Genomic DNA, 20,151 nt, shown 5'->3' on the forward strand with positions numbered 1-20,151 from the left:
CTGAAGTTTTAATACACCCAGACCGTGTTCAATTAGGCTAATTCAAGTGTTTTCATGCAAAGAATAAAATTGTCATTACACTGATTGTTGTTCGATTTTTAAATATATTATCCAAAGGTACATCAGCTGGCGAACCATTAAAGGCTTAAAGGGGTCATATAATGGTACATGCACTTTTACAAGTTGATTGTACTGAAATGTGTGTTGGCAGTGCCTGTACACAACCATCATAAAATGATAAAAATCCATCCAGTGTTTTTTTTTTAAATCTCCTTATGTTTTCCAATCTCTCAAATCAGCCGTTCGACCTAGTGACGTCACACGGTCGGACGCCCCTCCCACGATTGTTGATTGACAGCAGCGTTTCAACACAGACCCGCCCTCGCTCGTGAGCGAGCTGTCTGTCATCATAGTCCGCGCGTCATTGTTGATACTGTCTATGAGCAGAATGGCGTCTAAGCGAGTGTGGTGTTCTGTTCTTGGGTGTAATAAGGAACACAGCAGTCATTTTGATTTTCCTAAATCCGAACCGCTGAAGACGCAGTGGCTGAGTTTGTTTTCGAAGGGAATATTCCCCACGATCAACGTCAATGCTTTCATGTTTGCGCGAATCATTTCACACACCAGACTGCTTTACAAACGAGGGTCAGTAGAAAGCTGCTTTTGCTAAGAAGCTGCTCCTGAAAAAAGGATCGGATCAACTATTCGTGTTCCTGCTGCACCTCCAGAAGAAGTGAGTGTAACGTTTTATTAACCTTTATATTAATATTTATATTAATCTTTGCAAATCGCTAGCACGCTTCACGACTATTTTTACACTCAGGGTACATTATGGCATGTTTTCTATGTACGACGTTCTCAATATAATTCATAATCCCACGTTTATACCGTAAAACTTCAAATAATAGCCCGGGCTTTTATTTTCCCAAATCGCCGAACTGCACCAGCTTGTATTTGAGACAGGCTCCTATATGAGACAGGCCTTTAATTTAGTGTTGAGATATATTAATACCTAAAAAGATTTAGTGTTGAGATGTTGTTCATTGAGTGTAGGCTTAGAGATAAAGATCCAAATAGGCTGATAGACGGAAAGCATGACAGTAGGAGGTTACTAAATCTGTGTTTGTGTTTAACAGATCAGTTAATGTCAGAATTAGCCTACTATATTTCCTTATGTCTAAAACGATTCGCACACGCAGCGCCACGTCTTTCAAATTCGAACACATTATTCTCTATGAGTGTACATTGTCTCAAATCGTCGTTAATGTATATACTGACTTCACCCTGTGCTGCAATATACATTCAGTTTTACCTTCATTTACAGAAATCAGCTGCTTGAATGCAAATTGCTGATGTTATCGGATTTTCAGGTGATATTCTCAATTCATTCAGTTAACGGACGCTCTGAGGTAAAGTGATTTCAGACTGTAGACTAAGCAACGATTGTATTTAATTGTACAGTACAATCATAACATAGTACAGACATTATCTTAATTCCATAATATCCTTAAACATAACTATATTGCTGGCCATAAACTGACAAAGTGCGCGTCCGGTGTGCGATACCTCGAGTTGTCATAGACGCGACACGGCGCTGCGCTTCTCGTCCGGTGTGCGACCCCCTTTAGATTATTGGCAGCATAAAAAAACGAAACGATGTGACAGCCATGGGCTGAACAATACAAGTTACCGGTAATATCCATCGAGCCTATGAACTAGTTGCCAGAAACAGAACTCTGCTTGCCTTGCTTGCGCTAACAGCTCCCGCCCAGATGCGCAGGGCTCTCTTGCGTGCGCAATCTACTCCATAGAACTGGCTTAACCCTCTGGGGTGTGAACTGTTTTCTGGCCCTGGAGGTGTTCTGACATGCTCTGACATTTGTGCTTATTTCTGTTACTTGTGACATTGTCATGGCTAAAGTCTTATTACACTGTATTTAGCACAAACTCTTCTACAATAATATATCAGCAGCATGTGTGTAAAAGTTTTTAGTTTTGAGATAATGACATTTATGCGTGGTTTGTGAAAATACAAAAAAAAATTGTCACTGAAATAAGGCCATTAAACCCATACTGATTATTTCTTCACAAGACTTTTGAAAATTGTATCACGTAGCCTAGAATATTTGCTCCAAAACTATGTGAAAATCACCCTGACCGCTCGTTCAGATAAGACAATATATTGATTTAAAATTTCTAAGACGTGTTTTGTGTGAAAAAGCCTTATGCGAAGAGGTGTGATCATCTCATGAATATGTAAGCCTTCAACACCTGAGAAAGACAAAGACACTCCCCTAACTGCCCTATTAGGAGCGATCAGGCCCTGTCATTCAGAGCAACCTTGCACAAAGAATGAGGAGATTTAAAAAATAATGGCTTTTAGATTGTTTGGATTTATTTACAACACAACATAATCCAAAGATACACAACAAATGACAAAAGAGCACATTGAAAACAATGATCCAAAGACAGAGACCTTTATGCCATTCCTAAAAACATTGTACATACCTTTCATTTCCAAGGTGTTTGATTTTCACTTTACCATGTTCATATTAGGGGTGTAAATCGGACAGTTCATCACGATACGATACGATATCGATTCTCTCAGCCAGCGATACGATATTTGCTGATACTTCAAAAAATTCTACGATACGATTCGATTCAGGGCTATATCGATCGATTAATCGATATTTAGATATTATGTTCACACAACCAGTTATGTTTTTAACAACTCACAAATGCAACCAAAATATATAACATGAATGTTTAATTAAACTCTTTGAAAATTGCACACCCTCTCCCAATTGGGACATTTACAACAGAAGAGGTCATTTGCAAGTACTCCGTTCTTGTTCATTTTCATAAATCATGTTTTTTATTATTATTATTGTGCATTCCAAGTAATATCAATCAAACTGCAGCTGGGTTGTTTTGATTAATAATAATAATAATAATAATAACAACTTAAATACAGGTAAATTACAAAATCAAAGTTAATTGAAAGTATGCTTTAACCCTCTGAGGTCTGAGCTGTTTTCTGGCCCTGGAGGTGTTCTGACATGCTCTGACATTTGTGCTTATTTCTGTTACTTGTGACATTGTCATGGCTAAAGTCTGATTACACTGTATTCAGCACAAACTCTGCTACAATAATATATCAGCAGCATGTATGTAAAAGTTTGTAGTTTTGAGATAATGACATTTATGCGTGGTTTGTGATAATACCCAAAAAAATTGTCACTGAAATAAGGCCATGAAACCCATACTGATTATTTCTTCACAAGACTTTTGAAAATTGTATCACGTAGCCTAGAATATTTGCTCCAAAACTATGTGAAAATCACCCTGACTGCTCATTCAGATAAGACAATATATTGATTTAAAATTTCTAAGACGTGTTTTGTGTGAAGAGCCATATGCGAAGAGGCGTGATCATCTCATGAATATGTAAGCCTTCAACACCTGAGAAAGACAAAGACACTCCCCTAACTGCCCTATTAGAAGCGATCAGGCCCTGTCATTCAGAGCAACCTTGCACAAAGAATGAGGAGATTTAAAAAAGAATGGCTTTTAGATTGTTTGGATTTATTTACAACACAACATAATCCAAAAATACAAATGACAAAAGAGCACATTGAAAACAATGATCCAAAGACAGAGACCTTTGTGCCATTCCTAAAAACATTGTACATACCTTTCATTTCCAAGGTGTTTGATTTTCACTTTACCATGTTCATGTACAGAGACTCATGTGAATGTTGAAGTCTGCAGGAATTCAACAGAAATTAGCAGGACTCAGTTGCATCTGGTCCCTGAAAGAAAAGAAAAAAAGTGAACATACTGGTATCAAGAGAAACTAGGCCTGCACGATTTTGGGAATACATTTTTAGATTTTTCTGGTTAAAATTGCTTTTTAAAATTCACAGAATACACACACACAAATGTTTCCAACAATATATAATATAATGAACACCATGTTTGTTGTGCCTTGTAGGCATACGCTATGTGCAGTACTGCATAAAATACTTATAACAATAACCTATAGCAGCCTATAAATCTTCCAAAAGATTTCAGTAACAATGCTAGAGAAAAATATATTGATTATCTTATGTTACTTCAAATGTTTCCATTCGTTATGATGATATGAAATGAGATAATAGTAAAAACATAAAGCCTAATGTTTGGTGCATTTTTCCTTTCAAACGCAATCGCCCCAAAATATGATACATTCAAACCCACAGCGCGCTCCAAAATATGATACATTCAAACGCACAGCGCGCTCCAAAATATGATACATTCAAACGCACAGCGCGCTCCAAAATATGATGCATTCAAACCCACAGCGCGCTCCAAAATATGATACATTCAAACGCCATCGCGCTCCAAAATATTAAACATTATGGTTATACATATCTATGTTTGAGCAGATATCCACAAACAGTATTTAACAGTAAACACGGGTCTAAATAGTATAATATTCACCATATATCTAGAAACAGTTCAACTGCAATGTGAAGTTTATGTAAACTAATAAGTAAGAATTTCTTACCTTACATCTTTCTTGTCTTCAAATCGCGTTCTTCTTCTTCTGGGGGTAAATCCAATGTAAGCTCAGACGTGTCTTCCAAACTCGACGAAAAGCAGAGACTTGTGAAGTTTTTTTGGTGTTTTGTGTTTGAGGTAACGAGGGCGTTCGCGTCCCATGTGGACGATTTGCATGTGAATCACTTTTGCGCGAGTGGGCGTGGTCGAATTAAAAGTAATTAGCAAGCGTTTGAGATACTGGACATCCTGTTGGTTTAATACAAATTACTTAAACAGAGAATATTTGTTTTCAGTTTGAATCCGATCATTTAAAAGTACACACTTAAATGTGTATAAAGGTATATGGCTCATAAATGTGTGAGAAGTATTCGCTGAGTTTTGTTTCAGTTTATAGACGTGCTCAAGAAAAAAAAGTTCACCGCGATGGAAAGGCAGAACGCACACCCTGTTTATTTTCTTTATTTTACAAAAGCACAATGTTTTGATTTGATTGTAAGTGGACACATACAAAAGTAGAAATATCACAGATTCTTTTTTTATATTTCTTTTTTCTGTATAACCATAAATGACGGAGTAATTTAAGTTTATTGTACTACAATGTGAAGAAAATCCAGCAAAACGCGGGGGCGCGTTTGCCGACCTCAGAGGGTTAATATGTTAAAAGTTTTTTGTTTTTTTTGCAGAGCAGATTCACATTTCTCTGAGTCAAACAAAATCAAGTAATTGCTATGATAAATAATACAACACTCGTTTAATCTTCGTAACGTTAATCTCCTCAGCTGACATAGACGCCTGACAAACTTTGTTGTTGTAATAACGTACACGCAGTACAGAGAGCTTTTCTCTCACCACTAAACGAACTGCTTTAGTAAGGTTCTGTGAAAATGTTTCCGGTTTTATTTTCCTTTTACGCCCTGAAGAAGATATCACGAGTTCATTGAAATTATCCACCCTCGATCACTTAGTCAGCTTTGACGAAACTCCTCTTAGCCAGCGCGTCTTTTCAAAGTGACATCTGACCTGAATACTGCGCGCTGAGTAGCTAAAACGGACTCGCGTTCACCAACAAGGGTGCGAGTGCTTGTCTCTGCTCTGTAAAACATGAACTCGCGATGCCTTGACAGCGGACAACCGGCTTTTGTGAAAAACCTTAGGGTTTAGTCAGTCTTGTCAGGCGTCTGTTTCAGATGAGGAGATTAACGTTATAAAGACACACCGGCAGGCGGTTGGTGAGTAAACGAAAATGTGCGCTTTGGCGGAAGGATGTTACGTGAGAATGTGGAGTGTCAAAATAAAGGTGTATATCGATATTTTAAGAGTGGAATCGATGCATCGTATCGTTAGACGTTATATCGATGCATCGATCCATATCGATGTATCGTTACACCCCTAGTTCATATACAGAGACTCATGTGAATGTTGAAATTAGCAGGACTCAGTTGCATCTGGTCCCTGAAAGAAAAGAAAAAAAGTGAACATACTGGTATCAAGAGAAACTAGGCCTGCACGATTTTGGGAATAAATTTTAGATTATTCTGGTTAAAATTGCTTTTTAAAATTCACAGAATACACACACACACACACACACACACAAATGTTTCCAACAATATATAATATAATGAACACCATGTTTGTTGTGCCTTGTAGGCACAAGCTATGTGCAGTACTGCATAAAATAATAATAACAATAACCTATAGCAGCCTATAAATCTTCCAAAAGATTTCAGTAACAATGCTAGAGAAAAATATATTGATTATCTTATGTTACTTCAAATGTTTCCATTCGTTATGATGATATGAAATGAGATAATAGTAAAAACATAAAGCCTAATGTTTGGTGCACTTTTCCTTTCAAACGCAATCGCCCCAAAATATGATACATTCAAACCCACAGCGCGCTCCAAAATATGATACATTCAAACGCGATCGCGCTCCAAAATATGATACATTCAAACGCGATTGCGCTCCAAAATATGATACATTCAAACGGGATCGCGCTCCAAAATATGATACATTCAAACGGGATCGCGCTCCAAAATATGATACATTCAAACGGGATCGCGCTCCAAAATATGATACATTCAAACGCGATCGCGCTCCAAAATATTAAACATTATGGTTATACATATCTATGTTTGAGCAGATATCCACAAACAGTATTTAACAGTAAACACGGGTCTAAATAGTATAATATTCACCATATATCTAGCAACAGTTCAACTGCAATGTGAAGTTTATGCAACAATACCATAAACTAGAGATGCACCGATTACAATTTTCTGGGCCGATTCCGATTTTTCATTAAGTTTGACCTGCCGATACCGATTTTAGCCGATTCCGATTTCATTTTTTCTAACCACTTTACAGCACACACAAATATTTATTTTATATCTTCTCTGTAATAGAACATTTTACAATTTGCATAGTACATATTTTTTTGAACAGATAAACGCTATAAAATAGAACTATAGAAATTACTCCAGGTGTGGGTAATTCACACACAAGTGCAGTGTTATGGAAGAACCATTTCCTTTTCACATTCAATATCCAATAATTTTTTTATATATGTATTTTAGCAAACTAAACATCTTTATGAAAACAGGGAATGGCAATAAAATAATATATAAATAAAAAATAAAATAAATATAGCCTTGCAGTATAAAGATATTTCTCAAAGCACACACACACACAGGCCTATTGCAATCACCTGTACAAACTGAATAATAAAACAAGTTTAAATGGGTACAATTTATATAAATATTAGTCTTCGTTTCCTTTTCTGACATAGCCTACTCCAGTTCTTGTTAAACCCAAGCGGCAACATTCTAATCTGAAAAATGAAGCCTACCCGGAAGTGTGAAAAACTGCAATACATCGAAAATCCGCTAGGGGCAGGTCCCAAAAGGGAGCAAATGTCCATACACCCCCATGTTAAAATGTCCGTTTTCACAGCATAAATTCTTGTTTTTACAGGTTGGTCCCATGGACTTATATTGTATTTTTCGATAGGTTCCGAGTGCCTGACAACTGTGAGGGGGGTGAATTTTTTTCTAACTCGTTAGTTTAGATCGTATTTAGATATAAATAGGGCTGGGTATCGTTCAAAAAATTTCGATACCAATACCGATACCGATACCTTGATTTCGATACCGGTTCCTAAACGATACTTTTTTCAATACCAATTTTATGAAATCCATTTTAACAAGATTACATAACACATTACCTCAGAAAAACTTGGTGTTATTTTTTCAGTTTGACTCATGCTCCTTAGCCAGTGCACAAAGGAACAAAAAAAGCACAAAGGAACAAAATATTCCTTATACATATACATAAGGAACAAAATATTTTTTTTTTATAAAGAGCTCATGCTCACCAAAGCTGAATTTGTCTGATCAAAGATACAATAAAACTTGTAATATTGTGGAATAGTATTACAATTTAAAATCTTATTTGAATATATTTCAAAATGTAATTTATTCCTGTGTTGTCAAAGCTGAATTTTCAAAATCATTACTTCAGTGTCACATGATCCTCCAGAAATATGAAAACAGTTTTTGGAAACTACGATACATTTTTTCATGATTCTTTGATGAATAAAACATTCAAAAGAACAGAATTTATTTTTAAAAAAAGAAATCTTTTGTAACATTACACATGTTTTAAGGTCATTATTGATCACTTTAACCCCCTGAGGTCTACGGTATCGCCGGCGATACCAGCTCGCTTTTTTTTTATTAGTGTAAAAGAAACTCATAAATACTCTGTTGACTTTGATTTTCCATAGGAGTTTCATACATCAATCGATTCTGTTAAATGTGTATTATTTTTGTGTATACTCACAATAAAAACAAAGTGTTGTGCTTTTTGCCAAATAAAGAAAAATAAACACGAAGCGAGTTCTGCCTTCTCTCTGCCAGTGAAGTCCATTCTGAAACGCGTCCGAAAATTAACAATAACTCAGCGAATACTCAGTCAAACAGACATACAGGCACACAGGCATGAAGCTTGAATTATCTTCTTTTAAATGAAGTCATTTATATAAAAAGCTAATATTCTCATCTTGTGAAATCTGTATTAAAAGAGAGTGATTCCAGTCGAGCTCATCTCATCTCATTACGTTATAATCGGCCCCGCCCACGGAGAGCGCGCGCTATTCAAACGCAAATGGCTGGGGCAATCCTGTGAACAGCTCGAGAAAACACACAAGTTTATTTAGATCATTGTTTACACCGTCTTGCAGCGCTGTGAGGAATAATACTAATGGAAAATGTCCCTCAGAAGTGCGGGTATATCGAGGAGCGAGCTGAGGAATACTAGTAAGTTTTTTCCTTCTCACGTGAATTTCTTCACGTGGGTTTCTGTTTATGAATGAATGAACGGCACAGATGCGCGCTGTTTACCACAGCTGGCAAAGACAGTTTAAATTTAAATCGCGTGTGTGAATGAATGATGATGTTTTAGCAAACTGTATTGCTATACTGAGATAAGTAAACATCGACTGAATGTTGAAATAAAATGTAGGCTATTTGTATAAGCAACGTATTAAACTGCAAAATTAACAATATGCCCTAATATTTCATGAAAACAACGTTACAGTCAGACGAAATATGAAAGACAACATTTTGTTGACTAGATTTGGGTACAGTTTTTACTGTAGAATATACTGCCACATCAAATAAGCTTTTGTTTAGCAATTTCTATATATAAAATACTATTTTTGTCAAAAATAAAGTCATCAACTAAGATGTTAGCTGTGCCAATGTTGGTTATATTCAAACTAATGAATACATAGATAAAATGTAGGCCTATAGGCCTAATCATTTTTTTTACAAAGAAAGAGTACACTTGAAATATTGTTGAAATTGTAATTATTGTTGTAATTGTAACCGTTTTAATAAAATAGCAAAACATATTTACAAGATAGATGTAAGCAAAATCTTAAATGGTCAATATAAGTCTTCTTCTAAATATATCTTTTGTCATTGCATTGTGGCTCAGTCAGTGTCACACCTGAGTGAATGGCTAATTATGCAGAGTGGGTGTATTCTAAGGTGTAAACCACTCCTCGTTCACGCCCCCTCGCATATTGGCTTTCCAAGCAAAACCTGTTTTACATCAATTTAAATCAATGTATGGTTTTATGTGAACGATAAAGCAAGACTATTTTCACATAATTTTGAAGAAAAAACTATAGGCGAGGACATCCATTAGTCAAAAGTCTTATTGCCACATATTTAGTATGTGTTTTGTGGCCTTATTTCAAAAACTTTAATTTTTAGTTTTTTCGATAACCACGCATAAACATTATTCTCTCAAAAATGAAAACATGTACATACATGTGGCTCACATATTATTGTAGTCCTGTTTGTGCTATATAGAGTGAATTTACACCTTTGCCATTAATATGTTTATAAGCAACTGAAAAAAGCACAAATGTCAGAGCATGTCAGAACACCCCCAGGGCCCAAAAAAACGCTCAGACTCCAGAGGGTTAATGCATCATACTGAAAAAAAAATTCTGACCCAACCAACACATTATTGAACGGCAGTGTACACTCAGTAGGTCATTATTGCAATATAAACACAGTCAGAGTGATCAACAAGGTATATCTTCATTTACCAGTCGAAGACGGAGCAACTTTCTGCTCTTATGTTTACTCGTGCACTGTCAAGGGCTTCATCATATCTGTCGCGGTACCGTCTTTGCAGCAATTATTTTACCACAAATACTGCATCGCGCGCTGTTGGCATCGAGCCTGGAGAAATGTATCCACACTTTTGATCGACATCTTTAGGGTATTGTGAGTGTGTGTGCTCGCGTCTCATTGAGTATGTGCGCGAGTTTGTGTGTGTGCGCTCGAGTCTCATATGAGAATGTGCGTGGACAGTTTGTGTGCGCGCGCGCGTCTCATATGAGTATGTGCGCAGAGAGTTCCGCGCGTCTCGTGTGTGTAGAGTTCACGTGCATGTGCGCGAGCGACTTTAGGCGTGTTGTTGTGCATTTCATATGTATTTGTTTGAGCACTGACGTTGACGAGTTAACCCCTTAGGTATCGAAATATGGTACCGAAAAACAAGTCATTTTTCGATACTCGATAGTATCGAGGCAATTCGGTCGGTACCTAAAAAGTATCGAACTCGGTACCCAGCCCTAGATATAAAATGTATGACAGATAAGGGCGCGATTGACTGCTTGATTGACAGCTGACAACGAGCATAGGCTGCGCCGAGTGGAATTCCTGAAATTTTACGTCTCGGCCATGATCTGACACAACACATCATACCTGTAAGTTATCCTTTCTGAACATTTGTATTGAAATATGGCGCCGCCCATACCCCCCATAAACGGCCTCAAAACCGTTCTTCAGAAGTCTATGGGTGACGTCACAGACGCTTTGTCCATATTTTTTACAGTCTATGGTTAAAACATGCATTTTGGGCACTTTTTTTTGTGAAACCCTATTAAGGCTATTTTGTCCATCAAAAGTGTGCTTTCCCTTTAATTGTGCGTGAGCAGTGCAGCAAATAGACTCGGCGCCGAAACACGCGCTTCACTGCTCGCGACGCTCCTGCTTGACACTCACGCGCTGCTCCTGCTCCCGTTGTGAATGCATTTAACATGCACGTTTGCGGTCTGAACGGACGTAATTCACGAGGTTTCCTACATGTGAGTTCCGTGTGCACGTGTGATGCTGATGCGGCGCCCGAGTGCATTTGACCGGCACAAAATCTGCATTTGTCAGACTGACCGGCCGGTCGCCGGTCACCGCCGATCACGTGAAAATCTGCCAATTCCGGTCACCAGCCGATCAATCGGTGCATCTCTACCATAAACTAATAAGTAAGAATTTCTTACCTTACATCTTTCTTGTCTTCAAATCGCGTTCTTCTTCTTCTGAGGTAAATCCAATGACTTGTGAAGTGTTTTGGTGTTTTGTGTTTGAGGTAACGAGGGCGTTCGCGTCCCATGTGGAGATTTGCATGTGAATCTCTTTTGCGCGAGTGGGCGTGGTCGAATTAAAAGTAATTAGCAAGCGTTTGAGATACTGGACATCCTGTTGGTTTTATACAAATTACTTAAACAGAGAATATTTGTTTTCAGTTTGAATCCGATCATTTAAAAGTACACACTTAAATGTGTATAAAGGTATATGGCTCATAAATGTGTGACAAGTATTCGCTGAGTTTTGTTTCAGTTTATAGACGTGCTCAAGAAAAAAAAGTTTACCGCGACGGAGAGGCAGAACGCACACCCTGTTTATTTTCTTTATTTTACAAAAGTACAATGTTTTGATTTGATTGTAAGTGGACACATACAAAAGTAGAAATATCACAGATTCTATTTTTATATTTATTTTTTCTGTATGACCATAAATGACGGAGTAATTTAAGTTTATTGTGCTACAATGTGAAGAAAATCCAGCAAAACGCGGGGGCGCGTTTGCCGACCTCAGAGGGTTAACAGACGATCTGACGGGTTTTAGAAGATTAAATACAACCCGAAACTAAAAAACAGACCGGGCTTCTATTTGATACCGGCCTTTATTTATCCAAACCTGTAGCCACACCAGGTTTGTAAAAGAGACAGGCGTCTATTTGGGACTCGGCTATTATTTGAAGTTTTACGGTAATGAGCAACGCGTTATGGTTATTGTGTTATTACAAACAGTGTACGCACAGAACAGAGGGGCGGGGTGAGCAAAGCTCATTATCATTTAAAGACACATGCACTTAAATGGTGTGCTAAAAACAGAGCTGTTTTTGACCAGGTAAAATGAGTGTTTTCTTACAATCCTAATGAGAATTTTTAATTAAAGTATATTACAAACTTTTAATTTAGACCCTAAAGAATCATATTAGCTTGTACAAAAATGGCATTATATGACCCCTTAAATAGTCTATTTAAAGGGAATGATTGTGGTGGGGAGTTTGCTCAAACTATGACAGCGATACAGCGAATAGTTGTTCTAAAAGACGGCGCCATCTGCGGAGCGCTTTCAAAGGCCAGTGAAAGCATAGGCTACTGTCAGTTAAGTTCTATTCGGATGCTAATTGTTTCTCATGGGCTCGTACGGTATTTTAAACATTTACAGGGGTAAGTGATTTTATTGCCGTCCGAATCCATAATGTCAGTGTTTTTTCTCACCCAGCCCACGTAAAAATCCCTGGCCAAATTGTTTTTTTAACAAAATCCTGTGAGAATTTAATTGCCGTCTGAATCCACATCTCTGAGTTTACAAGAAGAGATTCAAAATCCACTGTTTAAATCCTTTTTGATCACTGCCGAGCACCGTAAGATGTACACTTTTATAACTGAAATGCTGGAAATTATTTACAAGAACAATATTTCATCGCAGCTCCACCTCAGCGAACAAAAATGGGTTCACGAGTTCACACTTGCATACAATTTGAGGGGGTAAAGTTTAATGCGTATTTGGCGTGCTGTCCGGGGCGAGGGCTCCGAGCTCGGAGTTCGGCCCGAACCCAGAGTACTCCAGTACACTATTTCTGAAGTGCTTATTTTATAAAGAACACCGCTTTCTCGCATAACGCAGTGAAACAGCCCCTGCACGAGAGAATAATTGATTCTTGAGCCGTCGATATCAACCAATTCAGCACCATCGCCACGGACAGCACCGGGTAACGTCGCACGTAAGAGGGTATATCTTAAGCAGCTTCATAAGGTATGGTTCGGGGAACACGCCTAGTAATGGTATACCTTTAGTTAAGTTATACCTTAAGAGTCTTCGTAGCGCGTTCTTCGTGCAGATTCTCTTCGTTTTCTAAGAGAAAACGTTATCGGGAAACCCAGCCCAGAGCATTTACTAGTTGCCATATACACCAGGAAAGAAACATGTATTAACTATTATTCATTAATGTTAATGATAAGCATTTCAATTAAAAATAAATAAATAGCATATATATTTCTGTATAGTGTTATATTTTTTATGTTAGTAAGTGCTGTTAAAAATTGCTCTGTGCATAATGAGCTGGTGGGTTTATGGTGTGATTTGTTGTGGACCGGTTGTGGTGGGTCCAGGGCCACTTTTTAGCCCTATAATATAATATAATATAATATAATATAATATAATATAATATAATATAATATAATACCTGTAACTGGAGCCATACACTGAAGTCCACATCCATTGTTGCAGCATTTCTCATTGTTGGCACAGTCACTGTCATCGGCACACGACACGAAACGTATCCGGGCACACATTCCTGGTTTATATTTTCTGCTTGGACACACTCCTGGCTGGGGCAGACTGGGCATCTGGTTCACCTGGACTTTTCCGGGTGTGCCGTACAACTTGGTTTGGTCCATTGCTACGTAAATGTATATAAAGAACGAATTATAGAAAATGTGCATAGCCTATCTTTCCGTCAGCCCAGACGAATGGCCCACTTGTCAAAAATTTAGCGTGCTCAGTCTCAGTGCAGCGGCTCGTCAATGTCGAAATGTTTGATAGCCAATCAAATCGAAGAAGGCTGGATTTACTGTCCACAGAATCCGAGCAGCGCAACACTTTTGAATGCTTGAAGAATCTGAGCTGAGGTATTAAGATAGGCCGCTGAACACGGTGAGACAATACATCAATATTTGCCGAATATTTACAAAAAAAAAAAAAAGTTAAACGACCGACATTCATTTTCAGGGTGCCGTGACTGAAAAAAGGTTGGGAAACACTGTTCTAGACCAGGGGTTCCCAAACTTTTCCATGACAAGGCCCCCCAAATACTACTAGGTTCTGGCCAAGGCCCCCCTTTTGCAGGATGTGTTATTGAACCCATCGACAATACTACAGCAAATGTAGAAATAAATAAATAAAACATCTAGGTGAACATCAGATTATGTGATGGTGTTTGATACCAGCCAATCAGAAAGATTATAGAGATGCCCCGATTACAATTTTCTAGGCCGATTCCGATTTTTCATTGAGTTTGACCTGCCGATACAGATTTTAGCCGATTCCGATTTCATTTTTTCTAACCACTTTACAGCACACACAAATATTTATTTTCTATATATATATTTTTATAAAACACCACTTTTACCCAAACTGATTAATAAAAACAAGTTTAAATGGATACATTTTCTATAAATATTTTTGAGTCTTCATTTTCTTTTCTGACATAACCTAATCCAGTTCTTGTTAAAACACACTATACATGCAAATTATGTGCATTTTAGGTCATTTTTGTGTGAAATCATATTTATTTTGTCCATCAAAAGTGTGCTTTCACTTTAATTGAGCGTGAACAGCGCAGCAAAAATAGACTCGGCGCCAAAACCCTCCGCTTCACTGCTGTTCACGTGACGCTCCTGCTCGCGATGTGAATGAACTCACTGAACATGCACGGCGAAAAAAATCTGCGCTCCTCACGCTCACGGTCTGAAACGGCCGTAATTCACAAGGGTTTCCTACATGTGCGTTCCGTGTGCACGTGTGATGCTGATGTTGCACGAAGTTAATCATGTGGCGCCCGAGTGCATTTGACTGGCATTGAATCGCCATATGTCAGACTGAAAATCACGTGAAAATCGGCCAATTCTGGTCACCAGCCGATCAATCAGTTCATCTCTAAAAGATTAGCATTAATAGTATAATGTTCACATAGGCTATGCATCAAATTATTATAATGCTATTTCATAACAATACTCATATTAACAAATATTTTTTACGGTTTTTCACTTTTTGTCTTTTTTTAAAACTTTTTTTCCTTACTTGCTTCCTTACCCTGGCGCCCCCCACTTTGAAAACCCCGGTTCTAGACCATACCAGATAATTAACTATTTGCCATATACACCAGGAAAGACACATTTATTAATAATTATTCATTAATGTTAATAAGAATTTCAACAGGTAATGCGGTCAAGACCTGCCTGGAACTACTTTAGCCGTGTGTTTCCCTGAAAATAATTGCACACCTTAGAATCTTTGTCAACCAATCAGATTAAAGCATTCAACAGACCTGTAGTATAATAATATAATATTATATTATATTATACCTGTAACTGGAGCTGTACACTGACGTCGACCGCATGCATTGGTGCAGCATTTCTCATTGTTGGGACACTCACTGTCGTCGGCACACAGCGCTGAACCCCTCATGGCACACATTGCTGCTTCATGATTTGTGCTTGGACACACTCCTGGCTTTACTGTTAAACAGACACATGACAGAGAAGCCATATCACTGAACGCTGAATGTTTTTTTTTTTTTCAATGTAAATAAATATTTTTGTAAGTTGTATATTATTGGAATACGTTTTACAGCAACGAACACCTCGGGTGTGCATTATTTTCTCAAAATGCAGCAGACCAGAGTCAATTATTCTGCTAATCATTATTTCCAAAATACAAGGAAATTATTTGCTTTAAGGACCTTTGAAATAACTGAAATCATTTGGCGAAGTGATATTGTATGATATCGTGACATGTAATGCGGTCAAGACCTGCCTGGAACTACTTTTGCAGTGTGTTTCCCTGAAAATAATTACACACCTTAGAATCTTCGTCAACCAATCAAAGTCAAGCATTCATCAGCTAATTAGATGAGAACTGTTCTAAGACTGTCAGATAGAGACACATAAAAAGTGCATGATTGGTGGGTCCCTAGGAGGACCAGGATTGAACACCCCTGTTCTAAACCAGCGTTTCCCAACCGGAGAGCAGGGGTTTCGTGTAAAAACACCATCAAACATTTTTACATTTCTAAAATGTGTAAAAAAAAAAATATAAAAAAAAAAGGTGTATCAATCTCGGATGTCTCTAATAACAACAAATTACGCACACAAATTTATAATAAAAGTGCAAATCGTATGTTTTCCATGTCCGGTTATGTCCGTGCTGTCAACGCATGCGATTCATGTTTTTCAGTTCAACAGTTGATGTAATTTCACTCCCTGCCATTAGAGGGCAATAGGGAGCCATTATCTGGGAGATCTCTCCAGGCCAGATAGTTAAAGGAAGAGGGAAGTGTGAGTTAGGAATACCTGTTAGCTGAGAGCACATGCTCTTTCCATGCTTTCATTTGGAAAACCCTGTTGAGGAACATCTGTGTTCAATATCTCAATGTGAGTTGATTTATTTGTTTCTTTAACATTAACAAAGGTTTATAATGCGAAAGTATTTTGCTTGTTGAACCTCATGTTGTATTGTTTGTTTTATTTTAATCAGAGGGTTTTGGTATCTGCTTGATATTGAGGGCTTCTCAACTGGTTCAAGTTCTTTGTGTTATTGTCTTCAACGTGGAAGTATATCCGAACTCCTGAACGAAAAGACACTTTTTCCTTGGATTAACCCTTGTTTGAACAAATGTGGATGATGTTATTTTAACATCTTAAACATCTACAATGGTGTGATGGACCAAGGATATTTGTGGTAACTCTGGACTTTAATATTGGGTGTACATTTATAAGATTTTACTTCCAAATGCTCTGCCTCATGTAATTTTGTCAAGACATTTTGTATGATCTAAAAATGTATACTGTACTTAAGGGAAATATAACTGTTGGTAAATGGTGATTGATCCCTCCTCATTTATTTATGTGACCCTTGACTTTAGTGTTACATATTTTGGCGCCCGAACAGGGACCTTAATCACCATCCCAACAATTTTCCTCAAGATTGAAATGAGAGTATGCTTTTTTGAAATATATGCTGTCTTTAGATAAGCTTATTTTTCCCCCATTTGTGTTTACCCAAGTGCTTGGTTGCAATTATTTAAGAATATATGAACGGGTTGTGACCGATAACTTCCTCGTATTTGGGTTTAAGACTTGGCTGAGGCTCTGGCATGAGACAACGTTGAGTCTAGTCCCAAAATGGATCCAGACTATACTTCTGAACCTTTTTTAACCCGACGTGAACCAGTTCGAGAGCTGATATGTTCATTTGACAGCTTGTATTTAGAGTCAGAAGGAGGAGTGGCTGTTCCAGAAGAAGACAATGACTCAAGTTATCTACCCCCTCCACCACCACCTGAAGAGGAGGATGAAAGTCTGATCAGTCTTACTATTGCGACAAAGGTGAGACAACTGAAGATCAGAATGGAGAAGATGGAGAAAGAGAGTATAGAACGTGTTCATGGAGTGGACACCCCTATTCAGAATTATCTTCAGCAATATGACCGTCGTTTGATTGCTATAGAGGGGCTGATGCCAGACTTGATAAAGCTAATGACCACTCAATCATCACTTAACCAAAGTTTGAAGAAGTTGGAGGAAGAGCTTGTTGATTCAGTAGAAGAAAAGAGTGGCCGCCTGAAGAAAACCCTAGAAAACTAGCTACAAGAGATGGGTAAAGCTGTGATGGATTGCATGAAAAGAAGAGACAACCATCTTAAGTCTTTGCTTTGTCTTACACCTGGAGCTACTTCCACACCAACTACCACCTCAGCACCAGATGTACACTCAACTCCCATGCTGCACCAGCTGCCTTATAGAATGGCCGTTAAAATCGAGTTCCCTAAGTTTGGGAGCACAGGAGCTGAAGACCCGATAGCTTATCTGGAAAAATGTGCAGAGTATCTAGCTGTCCGACCCATGAGTGACGCTGAAATATTAGCAACTCTGCCATCGGTACTGACACATACCGCCAAGGATTGGTGGGTGGCTGAAAAAGCACAAGTTAAAACATGGAGTCAGTTCAAAACTGCCTTTTTGCAGTCCTTTTTACCCGATGATCATGAGGTTGAAGCGGAAAGGAGGATAAGAGAGAGAAAACAAGGGATTGATGAGGATCTTCGAACATTCGCTTTCCAGTATCGAGCCTTATGCCTTAGACTGAAACCAACGATGTCTGAGAGAGAGATTCTACAGGCTGCCTTAAGAAACTGTAATCCCCGTATTGCTAGTATTTTGAGAGGAACAGTGACTACCTTTGATGACTTGGTGCGCACAGGAGCTTTGGTAGAGCGGGGCATTGCTGAGGAGAGGGCCTTCTGGAAGCAATGTCAGGCTGAACAGTCTTCCAGAAGAGGAGGCCAAGATAAGTACAGCAGAGGTAAACCTGGAAGTCACAGCATGGCATTAGTGACCAGAGGTAATGTCAAGCTTCTAACCTTGACTATAACTTTGCGTAGCCAACCGTGTGAAGCCATCCTGGATACAGGCAGCTCCTACTCATTGATCCAGGAGTCATTGTGGAGGAGATGGAAGGATGAGACGGAGTCTTGGCGGTCCAGTCGGGGACAGACGTTTACCCTTGCCAATGGCCATATCCAGAGGGCATTGGGTGAAGTTACTTGGGAGTGTGCCCTGCAAGGATGCACAAACCCGTTGCGACTATTCATCATGATAGATGAGGACTTAGCCTTTCAGCTCATATTAGGCCTTGAGTTCCTGGTAACATGCAGAGTCAAGTTGGATTTTGACTCCTCCACATATTCATTGCCTGGAGAGAAAGAAACAGTACATCCTTTCTCTTGTTATGACCAACCACCATCAGTTAACATACACTGTGCACTGCCGATAGTGCAAGTATCTAGTGATACCACAGCTGCCATCAAGGATTTGGTGGGTCTTGCGGATGCCTCCCGTACAGAGAAGAGGCGTTTAGAGGGGTTGCTGTTTAATTGGCCGACTGTCTGTACAGATACATTAGGTAAAACTTCTATCATTAAGCACCAGATTATAACTAATGACCCCGTTCCAATACGGAAAAGAGCATATCCTGTTCCAATCAATAAGCAAAACTTCATTGATGAGGAAGTCAAAGCCATGCTGAATAAAGGTATAATACGACCATCTGTCTCCCCATGGGCAGCTCCAGTAGTGCTAGTGCCCAAGAAGGACGGGGGTATACGTTTCTGTGTGGATTTTCGAGCACTGAAAGCCAAAACCCCACTGGATGGTTTTCCCATGCCTCAGATACAAGAGAACTTGGAGTCTGTCTACGGAGCAACAGTATTCAGTACCTTAGACCTCAAGACTGGATACTGGCAAGTAGTGATGGATGAAAGTAGCATCCAAAAAACTGCTTTTGTTACAAAGTACAACCAGTATGAGTTTGTTCGTCTACCATTTGGGTTGAAAAATGCTGGAGCAACATTCCAAAGGCTCATGAACATAGTTCTACAAGATCTTATTGGTAAGTGTTGTTTTGTGTACATAGACGACATTGTCGTGTACTCCAGAGACATCCAGCAACACTTCCGGGATCTGAAGAAGGTGTTTGTTGGGCTGGAATCGGCTGGCCTAACCCTCAACCTTAGGAAATGTAAATTGGTAAGGAAATCACTGACTTACCTAGGACACGTCATTTCAGCGGAAGGCATCAAGACAGAGGATTCCAAAGTGGATGCTGTCAAGAATTTTCCTGTGCCCAAAAACATTAAGGGAGTAGAGCGATTCCTAGGTCTTGCTGGGTGGTATCACCGATTTATTCCATATTTTTCAGAACGTGCTGCTCCACTTCATGCACTTAAGAGGAAGGGTGTACCATGGAACTGGACTAAGGAGTGCCAACATTCTTTTGAAGATTTGAAGGATGCCCTTCAAAAGACCCCAGTTCTGGTGCCCCCAGACTCAAGTAAATCATTTAAAGTGCAGACCGATGCAAGCGACTTAGGACTTGGAGCTGTCCTGACTCAGGATTC

At 38.7% G+C, this 20,151-nt stretch overlaps 1 protein-coding gene across 1 annotated transcript in view; it reads right to left on the bottom strand.

The window, feature by feature from the left end:
* Positions 1-20,151, bottom strand: part of LOC309481286 (uncharacterized protein) — a gene marked incomplete at its 5' end in the record, with an annotated part of 159,103 nt that overhangs the window by 48,203 nt on the left and 90,749 nt on the right. The window contains 2 exons of the mRNA XM_082146155.1: positions 13,660-13,875; positions 15,560-15,712. Coding sequence (XP_082002281.1) covers positions 13,660-13,875; positions 15,560-15,712 — 369 coding nt within the window. The remainder of the gene's footprint in view (positions 1-13,659; positions 13,876-15,559; positions 15,713-20,151) is intronic.

Source organism: Leuciscus leuciscus (genome assembly GCF_965113295.1).
Source record: "Leuciscus leuciscus genome assembly, chromosome: 18".
Taxonomy (NCBI): domain Eukaryota; kingdom Metazoa; phylum Chordata; class Actinopteri; order Cypriniformes; family Leuciscidae; genus Leuciscus; species Leuciscus leuciscus.